Here is a 23,809-nt window from a genome sequence, read left to right as displayed (position 1 = left end):
ACTAACGAAAGTGACAAATAGCTTTCAGCTCCTGATACTCTAATGGGCACTGATTTTTGAGTACTAGAACTACATTCTATAATCAGAATTTTCCTTAAAAACACTCAAATCCTGTATTTTCAATCAAAAGGTCCTACCAGAATATCACTTAACTAAAATTTTTTTTTTCCAAATAAGCTTCATTCTATTTATATGATAAAAGTTATAAGGCTCTGTTTAAATCTGAGGGATTTTAATTTAGGAAGGGAGAAGAGGAATGTCTAAAAAATTCAAATAAAATGGAAAATTTGAGACTTTTTTTGCCTTTTAAAATTGTCATTTCTCAATCTAGAAAATTAGTGAAATATAATAATAACCATATTATAAGCTGAATGGGAAGCAGAGATATTTGAAATAATTTATTCTCTAGGAAAAAGTACTAAATAACAGAGGGTAGAAGATCTTTTACCTTTAACGCTCTACAAAAACCTACACTCGAATTTTTGGAGTGGTGGAGGGAGGGAAGGGATTCATTTTCAGCTTATAATAACAATGACAACCTTGGTGCTGGGCATTTCTTTTTTTTTTTTTTAATGGAATATTGAAGGGTCAATAGCCCAAAGATATGAGAACCAGAAATGGTGTCCCAACAGGCTAATTAAATCCCTAAGAAATGTCCTGGCATCCCGATTGTGATTGTAATGAATTGGGTTAGTATTACTATGGGTAAAGCCCATGCCAGCAACTTGTCCTCTCTTCAGCAAGCTTCCACCACCTCACCGATACAAAGTGTACTTAGCACTAGTCTTCTTACCACGGCTTCTGACCTGTCAACCTGAGTGCCAGATCGAGCAATAAGGCAGGTACCGTGTGTCTGACACCCCTCCAATAATGAAGCAATAGGCTGTTGGAATACAACTTAATATTGGGGCGCCTGAACACTTGGTTTAAAGGATTCATCTTGAAGGAATGATTTAGATAATAGCCTGTAGGAAAAATAAGCGTCAAAGCATTTTTGAATGTTGTTGTTCCAAGAAAAACCTAAAGTGAGATCTTGAATTCAAGACATTGTGTGAGTTGGTCACCAGAAGGGTTGAATGGAATGAGTGATTTACAAGGGCATCTCTTCACTTAAGGTAAAAGTCTTGAATTCAAGAGTCTTCTCATTCACAACGGCCATTAAGCCTCAATCATAAGCATGAACAGAAATACACAGGTAACATTTGTTTCAGCAGTAGCATGGGTTTCACAGTCAGAGGAACAGAGAAGACAGAGCTAGTCACCATTACCTTGGGCTTCTTCCAGTAATCCTGAGGTAGATATCATACAGGAATGCTGGGGCCTTATGGCTCACAGCAATCCAGTAATGATACAAAAGGTGATTGGAGGTTAGATTTACATTGGGCCGTCTGAAGGCCTGTTCGAGAGGATTCCTCTTGAAAGTAGAAATTACATGGTATTCTGAGGAAGAAAAGTTGTGTAACAGCTTTGGCAATAACCATGTAATGAACTTTTGAAAACCATTACATTGTCACAAGGTACAATACTTTTTTGCTATTGATGTCAGAATTAAATGACTGCATCCATATTCAAAACAAAACCTTAAGAGAGTATTTAGCTAAAAAAAAAGGAGAGGGGGCACATGCCCACTGAATTCAAATGATTTGAGAACTGCCTCTTCTTATTAACTTTCAATATATACCAAGAACTAAAAGCTCATTCTGGCACATCTCTGAACGTTTTACCAAGGCCACGTTATTAGGTCAGTTTCTATGTTGCACCTCTCACCATAGCTTCTTTCTTTCTGTTCCTCTTTCCAGTTTCTTATTACTGTACTTACTTTAAAAAGAAAAGGAAAATCATGATCTTTTTCTTGCAAATACTTTTAATTAAATTGCCTAAGTCATATACATAAAAAAGTAAAGTCGTCAACATAATTTTATTTTTTACTTTCAAATATCTTAAATGAAATTTCAAATTTCCCTATTATGATCTAGATATATATACAGATATATATTAGTATTTTATTTGGAGTATATATGACTATATATATAAACAGCAACCTAGCAACTATTCCAAAATTTTAAAACTTTATAAAACACTAACCAAGCTTAAGTTCAAAATGTCTACCTCATTTGAAAATTTGAGTAGTTTTAATCAAAAGTGTAGTATAAGTTAAGAAAACCAGGAAAATATAGTAATATGAAATTTTAAATTAAAGTGTTTATTTGAAAATAATCATTCAATTCAAGGTAGAATTTGACCTTGACATTCAATAACATAAATAACATTTTGCATTAAAACTGACCAAATAAAATCAGAACCTGGTTCAACTCAAGTTGCCTTTATGCCACATATGCCCATAATACACCTTATCCTACTCTTTCATCATTTTGCAGTTGAGGCAATTAATATGTAGAAAAACTGAGTGAGTTGCCCAAGGTCACAAGGTACGGTGTGGCAGAGCTATGACAAGGACCCAGGTCTCTAAAGTACTGATTTTATGGTTACTTCTACTATAACAATTCAAAGTTGACTGCAGATACACTATTGTATGGTAAAAGTGTCACAAGGTGCTAGCAGAAATTAAGGCATCAGCCCACTTCCCAAGCAAACTTCATCTGTTGCCCTTCTGGATCTACTTTATGGAGCATCTCCCATTATACTGTCTCCAACTCTCAAAGCCAGGAGCAATGCCCACTGGACCTACTTCATTCGCCACAGACAAAGTACGTCTTGTAGTCCCAGTAAAAAAGAAAGGAACATTACTTCCCACAAGAGGGGTGGGACAACTGTGGTAGGGAAGAAGACAAGCTGGGAATAAAGGGCAAAAATGGCAGATGGGAAATACACATTTCTAGAAGGCAACCACAAGGCCTATGCTGTTGTGCTGGTAGGTATGACAACTAAGTTTGCAATGAGAATGAAAATAAGTTCTAAGTGAACAGCCTTAAGTCCTCAAGAATTATAATAGCACTAACACATGATCTTTAAAACAAACACTAAAAACTATTCTACTTAGTAACATTAAGATTTGTTCTAAGATTTATAGAAAGCAGAAGGAAAAAAAAATCATACCAACTTCACCCCAGTGGAAAGGATTGGTGCTGCCTGTGGTGCAGTTGTATACCATGATATTCCTTGGTCTGAAAAGGCAAATACCAGAATAAGTACTAAACAAAAACTGTCATGCCTACCCTATATAAAACACCTTTAAACAAGTATGACAAAAGTTTATGTACTTTTTAAGATTAATTATAATGACACTGTTCTTTTTAATGGGCTAATTTATATTTATTAGCTGAAGTTTTAATTGTTCATGTACTTCAACACCCCCAAAATTTCTCAATAGAAACTATAGACATAACCTACCTATTGGTAATTAAATAGATTTAATGAAAATAGAATCTGGGCAAAACACAGAGTAATAATGTCATAAATGTTATAAATGAATAAATCTGTTAAATGACATTACAGTGGGATTTTGTAACTAACTGTCAGGTTTGGTTATAAAGTATTAATGACAGAATTATGAAACAATATTGGTTAAAACAACTCTGTCTACCTATGTATTTTTTTCCTCTGCATAATTTCTCCTTTTGTATCAGGATTAACCATTCTAAAAAACCAAATGTAAGCCAAAAAGTTAAGGAAAATAAGGAAAAGTGTTTCAATCTCGATTCTCTGTGTTCTTAAGCAAATTTTCTGAGGCCCAATTTGGGATAAATTATAGACTGAGCTTTCCTTTGCCCAGAATGATATATGTAAATAATTACACCTAATACTTTGCTCTTTTAGTAGTAAAGTAGGGCTAGGAATAGATATTAGACCTGTACCTTAGTATAGGGAGTTCCTGTGTAAAGGAGCTACCAAAGCAGGTCAGTACTTAAGAGGTTCAAGATAGTTTCCTAAGAGCACCACGGGGTTTAGTGATCTGCCTAAGGTCACTCGGGCAGCATGTATCAGAAGCAGGTCTTAAATCTAGAAATTCCTGGCTTCCAGGACTGCTCTCTATTTAGCAGGCCATGATTTCTACTAAAAAATCACTGGAAGAGGTATGGAATAGAGTAGGCTAACTGAAAGTAAAACACCTCTAGAACCATAGTAGCAGATTATCAATATGCAATTATTCTGGGGTAAATTTCACTTAATCTTAAACACCCAACTTCTGCCCTGTCCCTCAGTTTTCTGTTTAATTACAAAAATTCTAAAAAGGGTAGCAGTCTTTCAGAAAAAAAAAAACTTCATCTACCTTCTTATTTTCTAGTTAAATTTCACAGTAGAAAGTCATTTCCCAGGGGGCAGCTAGGTGGCATAGTGAATAGAGCACTGGCCCTAGAGTCAGGAAGACCTGAGTTCAAATCCAGCCTCAGACACCTGACACATTTACTAGCTGTGTGACCTTGGGCAAATCACTTAACCCCAACTGCCTTGCCTTCCCCCCTCCAAAAAAACAAAAACAAAACAAAAAAAAAGGAAGGCATTTCCTCCCACTTACTACAATTTCAAATGATAATTTAATAAGGCCACACTGTCACCTCATATACCTATTAACTCCAGAATACCAGGCTGCTGCAAGACTTGTGTTGACTACCACATCTACAGGAACAAGGTCTGCAAGTGCATTGTTGGAAGCACGCATTGTTCGAAGAATTCCTTTCCCTGCCTTTGAAGAAAGAAAAAGAGACATAATGCTTAAGGTATTTAAACTCAAGTTATCTAGGAAAGGAAGAAAAAAATGTGGCACTAATTAAATTCAGAAGTTTACTCACAGCAATAAAGAGACCACTTGGTCCATTAAAGTTATCGATCCATCCCTGTTACCAAATGAAATAGAATCATTTTAGAAACAGAAACTCCAGATTCTTTCCTTGAAATCTGCATCCCAACAAACACTTTTATGCAAATAGATTTTACCATTAATAAGGGAGCTGAAAGGAAGGGGAATTTTATGCATGTATACTATATGTGCCGCCTCTAACCAGCAAGGCTAGCTTTTGACAGGGATCTGATTCAGAACGTTGGAAGCCTCTTCATAAGCTTTGGAACAAACAATTTAACTCACAACAATTCTACTGTTCTTACAGAAATTCATGGTTGTAGTTCCCTGAGTAGAAGGGTGGCTGATAAGGAAATCTTCCTATTAAAAATAAAAAATTAACTGATAGGGGGAAACAGATATAAGAAGAATAAAGCAAGCAGTACTGTCCCAACAAAAGACTAGCTTTCTTCCTGTTCCCAACTAATTTCCAGGGTTACTTAGCTTCAGGTATTTTAAAGTGTATACTCTGTTGAACAGAAATTCATTAAATATAAACTACAATGTAAGCATAAAATTTGTTTACATCTTAATCTTCACAACTGTTTCTATTTTCCAATGTAACCAAAGGAGAAAGGAAGGATTTGGGTCTTCAGGGGATTGGTCAGGCCATAGAGGGAAAGATAAGACCCTAAAAGATCTTCACCATTTTTTCTTTTATGCTGGGATCCCAATCAGTGATGAAGATTGAAGCTATGATGATATATGTGTATGTGTGTGTCTGTCCATGTATATACATAGATGCATATCTATATATACATATATGTATGTGTATATAATTAGATCTTATAAAATTCATATTAACTAGTTAATATGAAATTAAAAATTTACTCTTTTAGAATTTCACATCAAACACAGAGGAAGTTGGACTCACCAAGAATTACGTGAATAAAATAGATTGACATTAAATCCCTCAGTCTTAATTTTTAGTAAAAGAAAAGATTTCAACGTTGCTAATCTACATTTCTAATACTTTTAATTCCTATATATCATCCAGCATCCTAACAGAAGTACAAGTATTTCCTAAAACTATCTTTTTTTTTTTTATTAAGCAATCAGGGTTAAGTAACTTGCTCAAGGTTACACGGCCAGTTATTTCTGGGTGTGGTGCTGAGTATCTGAGCCCGGATTTGATCCAGGTCATCCCGACACTGGAGCCGGTGCTCTTACTCACTGAGCCACCTGGCCGCCCCTAAGCAATTGGGGTTAAGTAACTTGCTCAAGGTTACACGGCCAGGTGTTTCTGGGTGGGTGCCAAGTGTCTGAGCCCAGGATTCGATTTCCAGGTCTTCTCAACACTGGAGACGGTGCTCTTACTTGCTGTGCTACCTGACCACCCCACCTAAAACTATCTTAAAACAAGTCATTTTTATAAAGAACCATGTTTATCAATTACCACTTTAATAATCTGTAATTACTTAATAATTAAGAATTATACTAAAAATTCATAGTTTTGTCAAATTTTAGTCTAGATCTCACTTTGAAACACTTCACAATATGTGTAGATATATCAGCATATATTCTAGATGTGACTTACTGGGAAAGGTTCCTTCCAACTGGCACCAACAATTGACGGCCTTACAATTGCAACATTTAGTTTTGCCCCTTCTTGCTGTACAACATATTCAGCCAAGGCTTTTGTATATATATAAGTATTAGGTCTGTCTCCTATAAGTTTGGGAGTGATATCATTTACTAGTCCGTCATCCATCCACCTAATAATCAAAGCAGTCACAAAAGAAACAGGATTTAGTTTCCAAATGTTTTACTCTAAAAAGTGTTTTTTCAAACAGTTCCTCAAACATAGTAAACAAGAACAAATATTCAATAATTTAATTCAACTGGTTTTCCTTTGTTCAATGAAAAATAATTTAGGCTTTTTACCTACTTCTTTCTCATCCCCTGCAAAAAAACACAACAAAAACTTTACAAAGATCTAGCAAAGATAGCACAAATTTGCAACATACTCTTAATGTGTGTTTATATATATATATATATATATATATATATATATATATATACATAAAGATTACGTTTGAATGCAAGAGTCAACCTCAAATTTGAGATTTCAATGCTGTCAGCCTGAGCTGCAAATGTTAGGAACATCATAAACTTTTAAAACAAGTAAGTATGTAAACAAATTGTAAATAATTATGCACCTTTCATTCCAAAGTCAGCAAGAAAAAAATGAAATTAGTAACTTCTGCCATGAAAAAATAAGTCTCCTTTGTTGTAATGCATATGAATAAATAGGATACTATGAGGCTTGCACATAGGAAGAAGTCAGTGAGTTTCACCAGAAAATATACCTCACTTTTTCCATAGTTTAGATTATCTAAGGGGCCTTTTTCTGCTTTATTGTGGAGGAAGTAGGGGTTGAAATACCAAGAAAATTGGGATAACACAGATATATGTGTGCCTCAAAAAGTTATGTGCAAAATGGAATATTTTAAATATACTGTTAAAGGAATCCTTTTGTAGGATGAATAATCTTCATTTATTCTCTGTGCAGAATCACAGATTTTGAACCAGAAGGGAAGGACTTTGGAGGTCATGTAGTCCAGAGATATTAAACTAGAGAACCAGATAAAAACTGTAATTGGGGAAATATTTAACAAAATAAAAATATAATACAACAAAGATAATGTTAATTTGTGTTCTCCTAAGCCAATATGTGGACCACGGTTTCTATTTGAATGTGACACCACTGCTGTCTAGTCCATCATTTTAATTTTACAAGATGAGAAAACTGAAGTCCAGTGAATATGTAAGGGATTTTTGCTCAAGGACACACAATTAACAAGTTCATTTGGATTTTTATTTTAAAGTTATAAACCTTCATCCCATATAAGAGTCTGCCATGAGTTAGGGTTAAAAAGTAACTCAGATGGCCTTAATGTTCTCCATAAAGCAGAAGGTGGGGTTATATGCTATGATAAGATGGAGTGGCTTGTATAAGGAAAAAGTTTGTAATGGCTGCTTGAGAAGTGGGATAGTAAGTCAATTAAAAAAAAAAGTAACACTCCCAACTCAAGTCTGATGGGCCAAAGAAAAGGACAGTATTCACATTCTCAAGAGTGTAGAGCAATTGATAAACACTACTACTAAAGGATCAGGAATGTTCTAACCAAGTCAGAATTAACTAATAAATACTCTCTCACCAATCACTTAGTATAAAGGAGTTAAGTACTGATGACTTAGTAAAAGAACAGGCCTCACCTACTTGTTATCCCCTCCATCTTCAACTTCAAGCAAACCCTTAGTGTCTGTTATCAAGAGTGAATTAGGTAGGGATTTCTTTCCATGTTTATTCCCACCCTCACTTGCAAACTACCAGGCATAAACCACAAGGTCAAAGGCTGAAAGCGAGTTCGGAGGCCTAGTCCACACCATACCTCATACAAATGAACACACAAGGCCTGGAGAGGATCAAGTGACCTGCCCAAAGTCATTTAGGTATTAGGTAGAAACCAGAGATTCAGACACAGATCTTCGGGCTCCAAACCCAGCATTCTTTCCTTTATACCATGCTGCCACTCTCACACAACAAATCTTTTGTGTAAAGTACAGAAACATCAGCACTTGTGGTGCTGACAGATGCTCAGATTTATTTTTTAAAGTGGTCAAAACACTTGGTGTTGGGAGGGAGGGATTTTAGAATTACTTGAAAGAAAAGCACATATGTTTATTTTTATCTCTGCATAACTATAAAGTTTAATAAAAAAGACATACTCTAGAGAATCAATTAGTTTCTTGGGGTCAACAGGAGGGGGATAGACTATTTCATCGATATGCTTTCGATTGCAGTATGCATAAGCTGTTGATACATGCATGAACACTTCCAGATTCTTCATCTGCTGTGCAAGGAGAATAAGCTGTCGAGTAGCAATCACATTTAGTTGAACCGCATCTCTGTAAAGAAAAGCACACAATAAATATCTAGCCATAACTGGAAGAATATATTTACTTTGACATCCAAGGAATCTTATCCTATTTTTAAAAATAGATACGTGGAAAATTTTCCCATGTTTTCTATTAGTGTGTATGTATGTGAATATATGTAAATGTGTATACATACATGTGTGTTAAAATGTGTTAAATATATAAACAAATACAATCAAGTTATTTTGAACTATTTGCAATTAAATAAATTAAATTCACTCCATAAAATCTCATAATTTATATTTCATTTTAAGTTTTCAAAAGGACATTTCTTCCCATTTATCTTTTATAATCACAGTATAAACTGTTCTTCAATTTTTTCTTTATATTATTTCATAAGAGTTTTTCCATATTCTTTATATGTTTCAAACTTGTCATTCTTAATCAGATGATTATATTACATTACATTAATGTAGCACAATGTGTTTAATCATTCCCCTTTTGGTTGTCATTGTTCAATTGTTTCAGTTGTGTCCAACTCTTTGGGATGGAGTTTCTTGGCAAAGATACTGGAGTGGTTTGCCATTTCCTTCTCCAACTCATCTTACATCAGATGAGGAAACCGAGGCAAACAGGGTGAAATGACTTGCCCAAGGTCATACAGCTATAAGAGTCTGAGGCCAGATTTGAACTCAGGAATATGAGTCTTCCTAACTCCAGGCCCTGGTGCTCTGTGCACTATGGTGCCCCCTAGCTGCTGATTATTCCCTTACTGATGGACATTTCATTTGCTTCTAGATTTTTTTTTTTGGTTTGGTTTTGCAATTATAAATACAGCTATAAACAACTTGGAAGAAAAAACTCCTTAAATAAAAAACTCAAACTTTCAGGGTGTATTCTCAGCAAGAGAATTCCTGGATCAAAGAATATTGATTATTTCTATAACTTCTACTCTACACTGTACTTACACATCTCCCTGTAAAAAGATTATGTTTGCCACCAGCACTGAGAAGGCAGAAGGGTCAGTGGAAAAAAAGTTAAAAGGCCTTGAGTTCAAGTGACAGTTCTGTCTCTTACTCTCAATTTGACTTGGGCAAGTAGCTTACCTTTTCTCTGTCTCAGAGATAACTCATCTATAAAATAAGAGTCTGTTTCAGTTAGAAGTCTATGACCCTATGAATTCATAACTCTGAGCAATGCAGAATGTACCTAGTCAGTCTGCATAAAAACATTCATAATAGGTGTATTCATATATCAACCAATTAATAAGCAATTATTAAGAATTTACTACATGACAGGCAGTGTGCTAAGTGCTAGGGATTCAAAGGAAAAGCAAAATTATCCTTAGCCACAAGCTACCTTCTAATGGGGGAGTCAGCATATATTAATGAGAACTTAAAAGATACAGAGTAGAGAGGAGAGCGCTAGCAGCTAGGTGAATCAAGAAAAGACCTCCTGGAGGAGACGTGCTTGAGTTAAGTCAATGTAAATTACAGGTTGGGAAGAGAGTTAAACTGGCATGAGAAGTACAGAGATGGGAGATGACGGTATTGTGCACATAGAACAGGGATTAGGCAAAGGTGGCTGGATCATAGGGTAGGACATGGAGAAAAGTAGAATGTCAGAAGATTGTAAAAATCAGAAAAAGACAAGCTTACAAAGAGCTTTCAATACCAAACAAAGGACTATACATTTGATTGTGACAGCATTAGGGAGCCAATAGAAATTAGTAAGGTAGGGACAGGGTGATAGGATCAGACCTAAAACATATTAGAAAAATCTGAAGATTAAATATTTAAAAGTGGAAGGGACCTTAGAAGCCACTGAGTTCAACTCATTCATTTTGCAGATGAGGAAACTGAGGCACAGAGAGGTTAAATGACTTGCTCAAGGTCACACAGCTAGTAAGTATCTAAGGCAGGATCTGAACTTCCATCTTCTGCCTCTAAGCCCAGTATTCTATCTGCTACTCCATGCTGCCTTTCACTGAGAAAGATCTCAGTTGGGGGGACCAATTAGAAGCCTACTACAATAATCCACGCAAGAAGTGATGAGGGTATAATTTAGGGGGGAGGCCATGTGAGTGTAGAAAGGGGAAGACCTAAGCAAAGGATGTCATGGTGAAATTATGTGGAAACAAACTATGTCCAAGAAATGAGGAAGAAGTGATCGGTTCTAATATATTTGTGGACGAGCATACTATTATATAATAAATGACAATTACACAAAACATAGGAAATACAAAGATATTATGAAGTGGTGAAGGAGAATCAAAATATTATGTAGATGACAACTCTAACAAAACAAAAGATGAGGGAGAAAACATAAAAGCATGATAAGGACAGAAGAAAATAGGACTTTTTTATTTTGTGAACTTAATATACATTTTTAACATAGTGAAAATTATCTGGGGGGCAGTTAGGTGGCGCAGTGAATAGAGCACTGGCCCTAGAATCAGGAGGACCTGAGTTCAAATCCGACCTCAGACACGTAACACAAAACCCAAAACTAGCTGTGTGACCTTGGGCAAGTCACTTAACTCCAATTGCTCTACTTACCCCACACACACACACAAAAGAAAATTATCTGGAGTCTGTAATTTCATGTAAATCATTTATACCTTATATGAATGTTAACAGAATTGTTAACAGATACTATTATAATAAAAATTTTTTAATGAGCTGTTAGGTCAAAAAGCAAACATTTTGAAATAAAACTAGACTTGTATTAAATAAGATTCTGTTCAAAGATTAATTCATATAGCAAAGATTTGAGAATAATGTGGATGTAATGTAATATGTGAAACTGTAATATGTAAAATGTAAATGTAAAAATAGAACATGTAAAATAATATATAAGCATCATCACTGGCTAGGACATGGAAAGAAACAGCTTCAATAAACTAAGTTTGATTTAAAATGGTATCTATAAGACTGGGATAGGGAATGTTTAACAAAAGTAAGTCTCTTTAATTCTGGTGTTATAAAAGCCATATCACTTTGTATTTGTAACAAAATGGTTGTTTAAGGAATAAACTGCAAGGAAAACAACAGATGGAAAGTGGAAAACATTCTATAAAAACTTTCTGGAAAAGTCTCTCTCCAGTGAGAGTGGAGTCATCAGATTTAGATACTAACATCTTATTTCCCAATGTGATACAAGAGGAGGTAGAAATGACCTCATAGCAAATAATCATAAAAGGAACAAATGAGCTAGAAAAAGTTTACATGGAGGTCCACACAACATAAGGGTACACGTGAAGTATCTAAAAAGAAGGGAGGATGCCAAAAACGTATCACTAAAAAGGGGGAAATGAGGCAAGATTCACCACTGATTTGTCTACTACTGACATGTCTATTTTCCTAACTCTACAAAATCCTATCATGTTATAGTTATAATCTATGTAGTATTTTTCCTAAACCACCTTAGAGTTAACTATTTCGTATTTATTCATTTGTGCTTTTTTCCTTTATATTTATTCTATGTATACTTATACAGGTATTTGCTATCTCCTCTATTAGAATGTAAACTCCCTGGGAGTAGAAATATTTCATCCTTTGTATTTGTAGCCCCAAAGTTTGGCACAGAGAAGGCTCTTAATAAATTACGGCTGATGAATTTACTGATTGTATTAAATTCTGGTTATTGCTCAATAACTTTACTAGATTTCTTCATGTTTAATAATTCAGGACAGTGTGCCAGTGCCCAGCTCTCAGGCTGAGCACAATGGCAACCAAGGCCCCTTGAGGTAAAGTCAGACACCCACATGATGAACATCACACAGAAAGTAAGAGTTTCATTGAAATGACTAAATTACCCCTCATTCTCCACAACAAGGAGAGGAAAACAGTGTCCTTTCCCCCTCCTTAGTGCAAATGAATAATGGATTCGGAGTAGAACACATGGGTTTGAGTCCTTGTTCTGCCACGGATTAGATGTGTGACCTTAGGCAATTCACTTTACTTCTTTGTAAACCTCAATGTCTTCATCCATAAAATGGGGGTAACATTTGAATTTTAAAATTTACCTTATAGGAACTATGGGGATCAAATGAATTCTAATTGACTTGTAAACACATGGTCCTATCAAAGAAAACAGGAAAGGAAAAAAGATTTCTTCCTTAGAAGTGTATGTCTCACTTTCCCTTGAACTTTTCCTACTTTTATTTTTATCTTCCCAGGAGAGATTACTTTGAAAAAGTTAGTTCACCTACTGGAAAACAAGTCAACAAGCATTTCTTAAATGTTTACTATGTGCCAAGTACTGTGCTAAATGACATAAACAGAAATACAAACAGAAAAAAAGTCTCAGCCCTCAAGAAGCTTCCATTCTAATAGGGGAAGAAAACACATACAAGGAAGCCGAAAAAAGGGAGGACAGAATACTGAGGCAAGGACATTATCAGACAGTCCAGAAAGTTAGGAGTGGATCTTAGAAAGGAATAATGACTGGCCTGGACATTTTCCTTAAAATGAAAATTGTTGTGGGAGGAATCAGCCAGTCAGAGCAAGGGGCCTTCTGGTAGCAAAGGTATGTCCAGTGTAAGAAGTATGTGAAAAATCAAGGGTGAAGTGAACTTGTTTATTACCTGATCAGCCCAGCTAATAGATTTTCATCACAAGGACCAGTGTCCTTCAATTTCTTCTTGCAATAGTGGTATGCCAAATAAATGTTTTGTACTGAATTCACAATAGAAAATCTGACCAGAGATCAAGGCACTACTCTGACTGGCCACTGGCCAGGGCTTGCTTCTGTTTGTGTGGAAGCTTTGTGCTGACAATATACAATATAACAAGACTTTATAAAAACAAACAAAAAAAAACCCAAGCAAGCCTTAGAAATAAAGAGTATCATATATGACAAACTAGTTTGTCATCTTCTACAAATTCTTGGTGCAGAAATGTCCGTTTTGTTTAGATGCATCGTGGTGTTGTAGGATGGGTATTGAATTTGGGTCGTCACAGAGATTGGGAGTTTGTCATTCTGAAAACTTATTGTCAAATTATTGAAGTAACATTTTAACAAGGTGGGTTTTTCCCCCTGCTACTTTAGGAAGAGGCATCATTACAAGTCATTTTTTTTTTTAAATCTGCACTAATTAGATTTCTAAAAATATTGAGTGTTTTTAGAACTCAATCCCTGTCCCTCAACCCCCTGCCAAAAAGCAAGTGCTACTTTTCCTGAAGAAACCTTGTGATTAAAATCAAGAAGGCGCTGCTTTAACAGTTCATTGTAAGAAATGTGTGGCCTAGAATATTGATCATGATCTTCACAGAAATGCAACTGAGTCGAAAGATAAAATGCCCCAACAATAATCTGCAAAGGGAGAAGAACACAGTGAAAATTTGACAGTTTGAGGACAAAGTGGATTATCAGAAAGAATAAGGAACTAACTACTCAAGAGAGAAAATGAAAACAGTGTCAACAGAACAGAAAATAAATCATAAGTTTTTCCTCCAACTTTCCCATAGTTTCCCTTCCTTCTCCCTCACTTTATTTCTCTGAAATAGAAGATGAAGCTTTAATCTTAGCAAAAACTGTTTTTTGGTAAAATATAATTTTTCAGCATCTTTAAGCTGAAGAAAAGGAAGAAAGAAAGAAGGAAATTATTTTGAAAACATCAGAACATTAAAAACCACACACAGCATCCGGCCAAACACTGCACATAATTTCAACATACTTTAACTAAAAAAAGGCTATGTTCAACAAAATTTATCTTTTAGCCTCTAGGAGACGGCTTTAAAAGAAACTGCTAAAATTAAGAATTCATATAAATACCTAGACTTACCTTAGATTTTCATTAAATCTGACAGTGGCTGCACAGTGGAATATGATATTAGTAGAATCTAAGATGATCTCTTTGTCTTCTTCACTAAGGGCCAGTTTCGGTTGCGTGAGTTCACTGCTGATTGCTATGATTTTTTGCCTAAATTGTGGATTTTCATCTCTCAATCTGTCAAAAAGCTATAAAAGAACAAAAAGGAAGATAGGGCTAAAAATGGCATATTTTAAGAATTTTTTGCAAAGAAAAGATCCAAGAAAGAGCCTCCAAAGATTTAGTGACATAATTAGGCAAACTTGAGTAGTACTGACTTACAAGAAATGAACTTCAAAGCGCCAAAGGTTAATAAATATATCAAAAGAGGGAAAAATGTCACCATCACAGAAAATCACTGAGACTACCTGATGTAGTGTGTGTGTGTATGTGCGCACACATACACATTTTAAATCAGTATAAAAGGAAATAAACTTGAATGAACTCTTTCTTTGTTTCTATATTATGCCCGCCATTTTTCAACAACTCATTCATCACCTCTTTCTCCTCTTTGTCTTCCATTTACACTAGATTTGACAGCTTATCACTACCAAGAGCTATAACCTCTAAGGAAAACACTTTCATATTCCTAGCTAATGTGACCCTGGGACCTGTTTCACAAATTCTTCCTCCTTACCACTCACTGTCAGTTATCTTCCTAAAACACTGGTCTCACCATGTCAACTCCATACTCAATATCCAGTGGTTTCCTATGACCTCCAGAATCAAATATAAAATCCTCTGGAATTCAAAGTCCTTCAAAACATGCTTTCAATCCTCTGCCACCACCACCACCATCACATACACATTTCCAGTCCTCTTACACCTTATACCCCACTATATACATTTTAATCAAATAATATTGGCTTTTTCTGTTGTTCTTCAAACAAGACTCCATCTATAGACTCTAGGAATGTACACACACACACACACACACACACACAAACACACACACACACGCTCTCCTTACTCATCTCTACCTTTTGGTTTCCTTCAAGTCCCAGCAAATACTCTGCCTTTTACATAAAGCCTTTCCCAATCCCTTCTTAATCCTAATGATTTTCTTCTGTCAAATATTACCCATTTGTCCTATATTAGGTTTGTTTGTGCACAGTTATTTGCATGTTGTCTCCCCCAGCTCCCATCAGGTTGTGGGCTGGTTAAAAGCAGGGATGATATTTGCCCTTTCTTTGTAACCCAGGAGCTTAGCACTGTGCCCAACACAGAGCAGGCACTAAATACATGTTTCCTAACCTCAGGATTTGAAATCACTCCTCCCACACCTCATTCATCCCATTACCTCACTTCCTAGGGATAGGCAGCAATTCTGAGTTTTCTGCTACCTGACTGCCTCATCCCTGCCACATCGACTGGCTCCCCTCCATCTATCTCCCTCACTCTCCTCAAGGCTCAGTCAAGATCTCTAATCTCTTTTCACAATACTCCTAAGCACCTACTATGGGCAAGAAAGTATCTACTTTAAACTCAAATATCCAATGAATTCCCATTGATTCAATGATCACTTCCATGCAAAGGACGTGAATATCTAGGGAGAATTTGAAACTGTGAGAGGACTTAGAGATTATCCCTATCCAATCTCCTCATTTCATATGAGACAAAAATACCTCCAGCTCCACTTTCTCATTGGCTCTGGGCTTTCAAGTTCCAAATGCTTGTCAAATATTCTCAAATGAATACTGTACCATTACTTCAAATGCATGTCCCCAAACACCCTTCAAGGAAGAAACAGCATTTGAACTGGGCCTTGAAGGAAAGGTAGAATATCAACAGAGGTGCTGGGGATGAGCATTTCAGGTGAAAGAAACAGCATAAAGAAAGTGGGCAGGGGCAGCCAGGTAGCACAGCGAGTAAGAGCACCGGCCCCAGTGTCGGAATGGATGACCTGGAGATCGAATCCCGGGCTCAGACACTTAGCACCCACCCAGAAACACCTGGCTGTGTAACCTTGAGCAAGTTACTTAACCCCAATTGCTTAGGGGTGGCCAGGTGGCTCAGTGAGTAAGAACACCGACTCCAGTGTCGGGATGACCTGGAGATCGAATCCCGGGCTCAGACACTTAGCACCCACCCAGAGACACCTGGCCATGTCACTTTGAGCAAGTTACTTAACCCCAATTGCTTAAAAAAAAAAAGAAAGTGGGCAGGTAGGAAAGTAGGAGGCATGACTGTGGAATTATCCTGCACCCCCCCCCCCCCCCCAATGTTTTTCACACGAGTTTGCACAAACTACTGAATTCAGCAGACATTTTTTCTTTCCATTAATTTATTTCCATTCAGTCAGTACTCAATCCAATTGAACAAAAACATTTAGATTACAGGTATTCCTACTTAATGTAACAGATACAAAATAATTAGCACAGTTAAAATTTGATTCAAAAGTAAAACAGTTCATACTGGTTAATGCCTACTTCTCCTCTTGCTCCCTTAAAACCAAAAATTATCATAAGGTTCTAGCACAGGTTCCTCAACAAAAATAAGAAAGCCTAGAGTACAAGCAGCTGGGAAGGTAACATTTTAAACGGGAAATCTAAAGTCTAAATCCCAAACCTAGAGGTCAACCTTTCACTTGAAGAACAAAGCTGTATCTTTGTTTTAACATGTTATAAATATTAAGATGAGGCATATCTGGTAGTTAACAGTAGAGGAAGGAAAACATCTCAGCACGTTGTGTGTTATTCGTTTGTGGACTAAAATGATCCTACCTCCTTTCAGCAAAGCCAAACTATCCTAAAATAATCTGACAAAATACAAGGTGTAGTTTTAAACTATTAGAAAGGGTTACCAAATTACTGCCCAAGGACTAAATCTGGTCAGCTAGCTGCTTTTATGCAGCCTGAGAATGAAGAATGATTTTAACATTTTTCAATACACTAAAACTTTATTTTAAAATGTAAAAACCATTCTTAGCTCCAAACTGCAGGTTTGGAACTGTAGTGTGCTAATCACTCTATTAAAAGTTTAAAACGGCACACTTTTGGAACACCTGTATATTAAAGGACTTTTTCATAACTACTCTGCTGTCCTCCTTTTCTCCCAGCTCTGGACAGAGTTCTACTTCTGTTAAAATGAGGGGCTAAATGATTATAAGGCGCAAACCCCCAGTATCCTAATTCCTGTCAATGAAAGCAAAATTCATACTTTCTAAATCAAAGTGGCAGTGATGAGTAATGATTATCCTATCCCTGGGAAAATCACTTCTCCCTGTGCCTTGGTTTCTTCATCTGTAAAATGAAAAGACTGAACTAGAATTACCTCAAGGCCATTTTACCAATCCTACCCTGACCTCTCTGCTGACCTTCTGTCTCACATTTCCAACTACCTTTCAGGCATCTCAAACTGGATATCCAGGAGAAATATTAAAACTAAACATGTCCAAAATGGAACTCATTTTCTTTCTCCCTAAATCCACCATATTTCCCTCCATTAAAGGCACCACAGTTCTCCCAGTCTCCCAAACTCAGGGTCACCCTTGACGCTTCCCTATCTCTCATCTCTCACGGCCAATCTGCTGCCAATGCTTGTCAATTTCACCTTTGTAACATCTCTTGAATAAGCAACTTCTTCCCATTGACACTGCTCTGTCCTCATTACCTCATGTCCAGACTACTGCAATAGACTGCTGCTAAGGTCGGTTTGCCCTAAGTCTCTCTCCATTCCAATCCATCCTCCATTTGGTTGACAACATAATTTTTCTAAAGCTCAAGTCTGATCATGTCATTCTCCTCCCCGCCAAACCCCCCCCCCCCCAGATTCCCATGGCTTCCCATTACTTCCATGATCAAATACAAAATCCTAACCTAGCCCCAACAAACACATACCTTTCTAGCCTTCTTTCATCTTACTCCCCAACACATACTCTTCAACCCAGTGATAAGAAGATCCCTCCTGGATCTTCCACAAATCACTCTCTTGGGTCTGGGCATTTTCTCTGGTGACACATGCCCTATTCTGTAATGCTCTCCTCCTCATCACTGCCTCCTGGCTTCCTTTAAGTACCAACTAAAATCCCATCCTCTACAGGAAGCTTTCGCAAACCTAATTCTAGTGCCTTCTCTCTTTTAATTATGTTCTATTAACCTGGTTATTGGTTTGCTTTTTGTTTCCCGCTGTAGACTGTGAACTGCTTTTGTGCCTCTTTTTTTTATCTCCAATACTCTATAGAGCCTGGCATAGAGTAAGCACTTAATAAAATGCTTACTGACACTTTAGCTTTAAAATTAAACCTTACCTATTTCAGCCATCATTCTTCCTACTGATATCACACATTCAAAGAGATCATCATTCCTCTTTCTCATCTCTTAAAGCTATTAATTCAAGCCTCAATTATCTAATACCACTAGGTCACCTAATCTGCCTCTCCTAGTCTCTTTGCCAACAGTCCAACAATTCGTTCTGTACCCTGCCTCCAAACTAATCTTAAAACACTGCTTTTATACTGTCTGCTCATTTGCTCAAGTGATTCTAATGCCTCCATATAGTTCATAAGCTAAAGTCCCAAATCTGCTTCCTAACATTCAAGGCCCTTTACATTCTACTCCCTTCATCAACATTACTTCCTACTCCTCCCCATCATACACCTACCACTGTTTCACAGTGACCTGTTCCTATATTTTTTCTTAAACATAACAAGCTTATCACTAGTTTCTAACAATAGTTCTTTCCTAACTAAAATACTCTTCCATATCTAATCAACTCCTACCTCTTCTGTGATGCCTTTGGGGACCAATGTTCCAACTAGATCATATTTTCTTCCTTCCAAACCCAAACTAGAAGATCTGGAGGGGACCTTAGAAATCTTCTAGTCTAACTCCACCACCACCCCCATCCTACTGATGGGGAAACCTGATATATAGAGGCATTAGTTAACATGCCCAAGATCACATAACTAACAGTAGAGCCATGGTTAGTACAAGACTGCCTAGTTCCTACATCTGAGGCACTCAAATCTTAAGAGAAATAAAATTACAGAGTTTGAGGGGGAAAAGGATCTACTGAAACTCTCTTATTTTGCAGACAAGAAAACTAAGGTCCAGAGAAATAATGCAAATGTGTAAATTACAATAAATGAAAGAGCTAGACCCAGGTATTTTGACACCTTATAATTCATATGATAACTATTTCTTAAGCACCTACAATGTGCAAGGTATTCATGATTAAAAAAAAAACCAATAGTCTGTTTTTAAGGAGCTCCTATGCTATTAGGTAGAGAACTAATCCAGGATTCTTTGTATGATATGGATAATCTGGGAAGCATAATAAAAGGAAATAAAGGAAGTTATATTATAATATTACTATGTAACAAATTCAAATGAAAGACCTAGGCAAATCTTTCTTTGTATTAACTAGCCAAGAGGTTAGTCTTTGGTAGTGAAAAATGACTTCAAGGTACTTGGACATCTGCATGAAGACTCAATCTGCTAAAAGGAGAGCACCTAATACAATTGTTAGCAAGTGAAGAATTTATTCTCTCTCTCAGCAAGAACAGAGAAGCTCTATTCTGAATTTAATTCTGACCAAGAAAGAAGCAGCTGAGGACATGGAAGCAATGGGAACATTAGAAAAAAATGACCATGTCATCCTAGAGTTCATAAAAGCCAGAAAAGAAACACTAGGCATAAGTATGTTAGAGTATAATATGAAAATATATTCTATAAAACTAGTGACTTGGAGCTAACTCAAAATATTTGTGAATCTCTAAAAGTTTAACAGACCATATTACATAGAAAAAACCAACAAGGAAGAAAAGAGAAAGGCATCTAAAGAAACTGATACAGGAAGTACTCTGGAGACTTTAAGATTAAAAAAATAATAATAAAAGTTCACATTTACATAGCATATTAGTTTACAAAATATTTTCCTTAAAGCAGCCTTTCCAGCAACCCTATGAAATTTTTAAAGAACGCATTTAAAGGAGGAAAGGTAATATAAAAGCTCAAAGGCACTAAGTTTTACAAATTATAGGACTGACTAAAATATTAATCAACATCAAAACTTTGAAAATGTATTACTGATTTTTAAATTTAAAATGTTGATTTTTAAATCTGGGAACTGAGGTTAAAAAGAATCTTAGGAAATTACATGATAGGGGGGTGGCTAGGTGGCACAGTGAATAGAGCACCAGCCCTGAAGTCAGGAGTTCAAATCTAGCCACAGACATTTATCACTTACTAGCTGTGTGACCTTGGGCAAGTCACTAAGTCACTTAACCCCAATTGCCCTCCCTTCCCCCCTCCAAAAAGAAAAAAAAAATTACATGATTAAAATTCTTCAAAGATACCTTACCAAATTAGAGTACAGGAACCATAATAAAACCTTTTTTTTCTAAAAGCATCATCATTACAAAATAAATAAACCACTTCAGACTATTTATGTTCTATCAATGTTTATCCCCTCTGATGCGACTATTTTCTGTTGCCTCTCCTTACCACTGGTCAGTGGTTTTGTTTGTCCATCCCATATCCACAACCACTTACCCTCCACTGAATTAAATTTTGCCAATTTGATTGTTTTCCATTCCCCGCCCTCTGTCTTTTTATTTCTTTGGTGTTCTTTCTTGTCTCCTATCTCTTTTCTTTCTGAGACTTCTTCTCAGGTTAGGAACTAGAGCACTTTGTTTACTATCTCTCACCAATGATTAACATCTTTTCTTCATATTTGTCTTCTGACCCATCACTCCATGTCTTCTGTATTCCTTGGGGGATGGATTTCGTGAGTATTTTCAATACTGCTCATAGTAGCTTAATTTTTTTTTTTTGCTTCCTAGTTCTTCAATGTTCCCCAGGGTTGAGATGACAGACACCTGATTCTTGAAAATTAGGGTATTACTTGCACTTTTGAAGAGTAACTGACAACACATGGGATTGGCATCAATGACCATTATAAAAAAAAAAGTGGAGGGGCAGCTAGGTGTCACAGTGAGTAAAGCGCCAGCCCCAGAGTCAGGAGGACCTGAGTTCGGTTCCAGCCTCAGAAACTTAACACCCACACACACACACAAAAACTAGCCATGTAACCTTGGGCAAGTTACTTAACCCCAATTGCCCTCCAAAAGGCACACAAAAAAAGTGGAACATACTTCCAAACAAAGGAAATACACAGTAACTGACAATATATATAGTATGTATATGACTATGTATATAGTAGTGGCTCCAAAGACATTATAATGTTTTACTATTCTTCAAAATACTTATATTCCATATGTTTTAAAAAGTGCTTAACACTTTTTTTTTTCAAATTATCATCAGTGCTTAGAAGTTGACCTCTTTCCCAAACAAAATTTATTCTCTAACTTTACAGAAAGTATTCACAAGAGTGATTATTAATTTTTCTACTTCTCAGCATATTTTCAATATTTTAGTGATGATACAGTTAAAGCATACTGAAAGGGTTCTGGCAAGTTGCCTCAAGCTTTTTCTCCAATATACAAAGAAACATTTTATAGGCCATATGTATTTTCTACTGATCATTTTGTGGACTTACCTTGCCACTAATCACCTCCTCCACTCGCTCCTGTGGGGTCTGGCCAGCTTTCTGCCTCACTAACACGTATACTGAATTCACCTTAGGACAAGACCGAAGTAACTTTTCGAGAAGCACCTTCCCCAGGAAGCCAGTGGCACCTGTGAGTAGGACATTCTTTCCTTCATAGTATTCTGGAATTGAAACCATTCTGTCCCTAGGGAAAATAAAGTAAGCACTCATCAGTAAAATGATCTTATTGCTCAGAATTTGTCCAAATAACAAAATCCATATGTTCAAACAAAACGAAAGAACCACGAGGTGGAAATGTGGACCAAATACTGGATTCAAAGAATTAAGAGATGGAAGGAACTTTCCCTACATACCCCACCAATAAGGAGTCACCAAACCTCTGCTCTAAGACTTCTAGTGAAGAAAACCTTTTACTTCCTAGGGCAGTTTATTCCACTTTTGGACAATTTTAATTATTTGAATTTTTTTTTCTTTCTATAATGTTGAAAGCTCTCAAGACAATTTCCACCTACTTTCTGAGGAAAAATTCTAATTTCTCTTCCTCACAATAACACTTCAAAAACTTGAAGACACATAGGTGCTAAATAAGTGTTTACTAAGAACTATCATGGCTTCTCTATCTTCTGTTATCTCTAAAATTTTAGAGCTAAACCAAGACTTCTAGTCTGTTAGGCAAATCATCTATATAGGAATTATGCTAACACTTGGAAAAGAACTGCACAAGATTAGAAGGCATGAATGGGTTGCAGTGTGAGATAGTAAAAGGAATAACAATGCAAAAGAGATTTTTTTTAAACCTGCTGAAGAATTGCAGTATCCATTTCATCATCTTAATTTTAGCCCGATTAATTCCAGAGAAATAATCTATCCTAGTTCTGTGTCATCTGTAACTTCTACACAATACAGAATTCTTCTACTCTAACAACTAGTAGGTTTGCACCATGCACAAAAAGGAAATAATGATTTGCTCTTTCTTGCTTAGCCTATTTTTGGCTTTGAGTTAGAAACAGAAAACAGAATGCAGATAAGCATCATACTAAGAGTTCTCAAGAAACAGGTACTAATTCCAGCTTCCATTCTCTCTAGCCCTGTAATCTTGAGTCAAATTCCTTTAACTGAACCCCAATTTTCTCAACTCTAAAATAGGAAGGGGAGAGGTAGGAAGAGAACAAAATGAATTTTGAGATTTGTGATTCTATCATTTGGAAAATAAAGTTATCTGTTCTGCCTAATTCACAAAGCTGTCATGAGGAACAAATGAAATCAAATGCATCAAAATATTTTCAAGTCTATAAAGCTCAGATGGATCAGAAATTTTATCAATTTGGGAGTTCCCTTCAACAAAGCAGACAAAAAGATGACAATCCATCCAAATCCAGGTGCTCTTCTTCTCTCCTCATTTATCTTCAGTTTTATCATATTCCCTTTTTAGAATGCTTCTTGTTGTTCCCTTTCTAGTTTGAACAGTATGATCCTTATTTTGAACACGGCTCAAAAAGAAAACCTTTTTTTAGGGGTGGCCAGGTGGCTCAGTAAGAGCACCGGCCCCAGAGTCAGGATGACCTGGGATCGAATCTGGGCTCTGATACTTAGCATCACACCCAGAAATAACTGGCCGTGTAACCTTGAGCAAGTTACTTAACCCCAACTGCTTAAAAAAAAAGAAAACCTTTTTTGTTTTTTTTTTTCAAATGCTTTAACTTCTGATTTCATTCATTGCCACCAGATTTTGAGTTTCAAATTTTCTCCCCGTTTTTCCCCTACCCACCCCCCCCAAAATAGCAGTCCCACAGGATATCCCC

General features: G+C 36.4%; 1 protein-coding gene across 5 annotated transcripts in view; it reads right to left on the bottom strand.

The window, feature by feature from the left end:
* Window positions 1–23,809, bottom strand: part of FAR1 (fatty acyl-CoA reductase 1) — a 96,356-nt gene that overhangs the window by 26,467 nt on the left and 46,080 nt on the right. For 2 of the 5 annotated variants that reach the window (XM_069091270.1, XM_069091267.1), the window contains exons 2-9: window positions 21,996–22,191; window positions 14,469–14,644; window positions 8,531–8,710; window positions 6,336–6,513; window positions 4,752–4,796; window positions 4,518–4,645; window positions 3,058–3,125; window positions 1,269–1,440 (exon numbers count right to left, since the gene is read on the bottom strand). In XM_069091270.1, the coding sequence (XP_068947371.1) occupies window positions 1,269–1,440; window positions 3,058–3,125; window positions 4,518–4,645; window positions 4,752–4,796; window positions 6,336–6,513; window positions 8,531–8,710; window positions 14,469–14,644; window positions 21,996–22,184 (1,136 nt within the window). In that variant the 5' untranslated portion in view covers window positions 22,185–22,191. Of the gene's footprint in view, window positions 1–793; window positions 966–1,268; window positions 1,441–3,057; window positions 3,126–4,517; window positions 4,646–4,751; window positions 4,797–6,335; window positions 6,514–8,530; window positions 8,711–14,468; window positions 14,645–21,995; window positions 22,192–23,809 lie in introns of all 5 variants that reach the window. The other 3 variants (XM_069091271.1, XM_069091268.1, XM_069091269.1) reach the window with 3 other exon arrangements.

The sequence above is a fragment of the Petaurus breviceps genome, unplaced genomic scaffold (genome assembly GCF_028583685.1).
Source record: "Petaurus breviceps papuanus isolate PSGF00001 unplaced genomic scaffold, PetGlider_PUasm1.0 188, whole genome shotgun sequence".
In the NCBI taxonomy this organism is placed as follows: Eukaryota; Metazoa; Chordata; class Mammalia; order Diprotodontia; family Petauridae; genus Petaurus; species Petaurus breviceps.
This window is presented reverse-complemented; position numbering and strand designations above follow the sequence as displayed.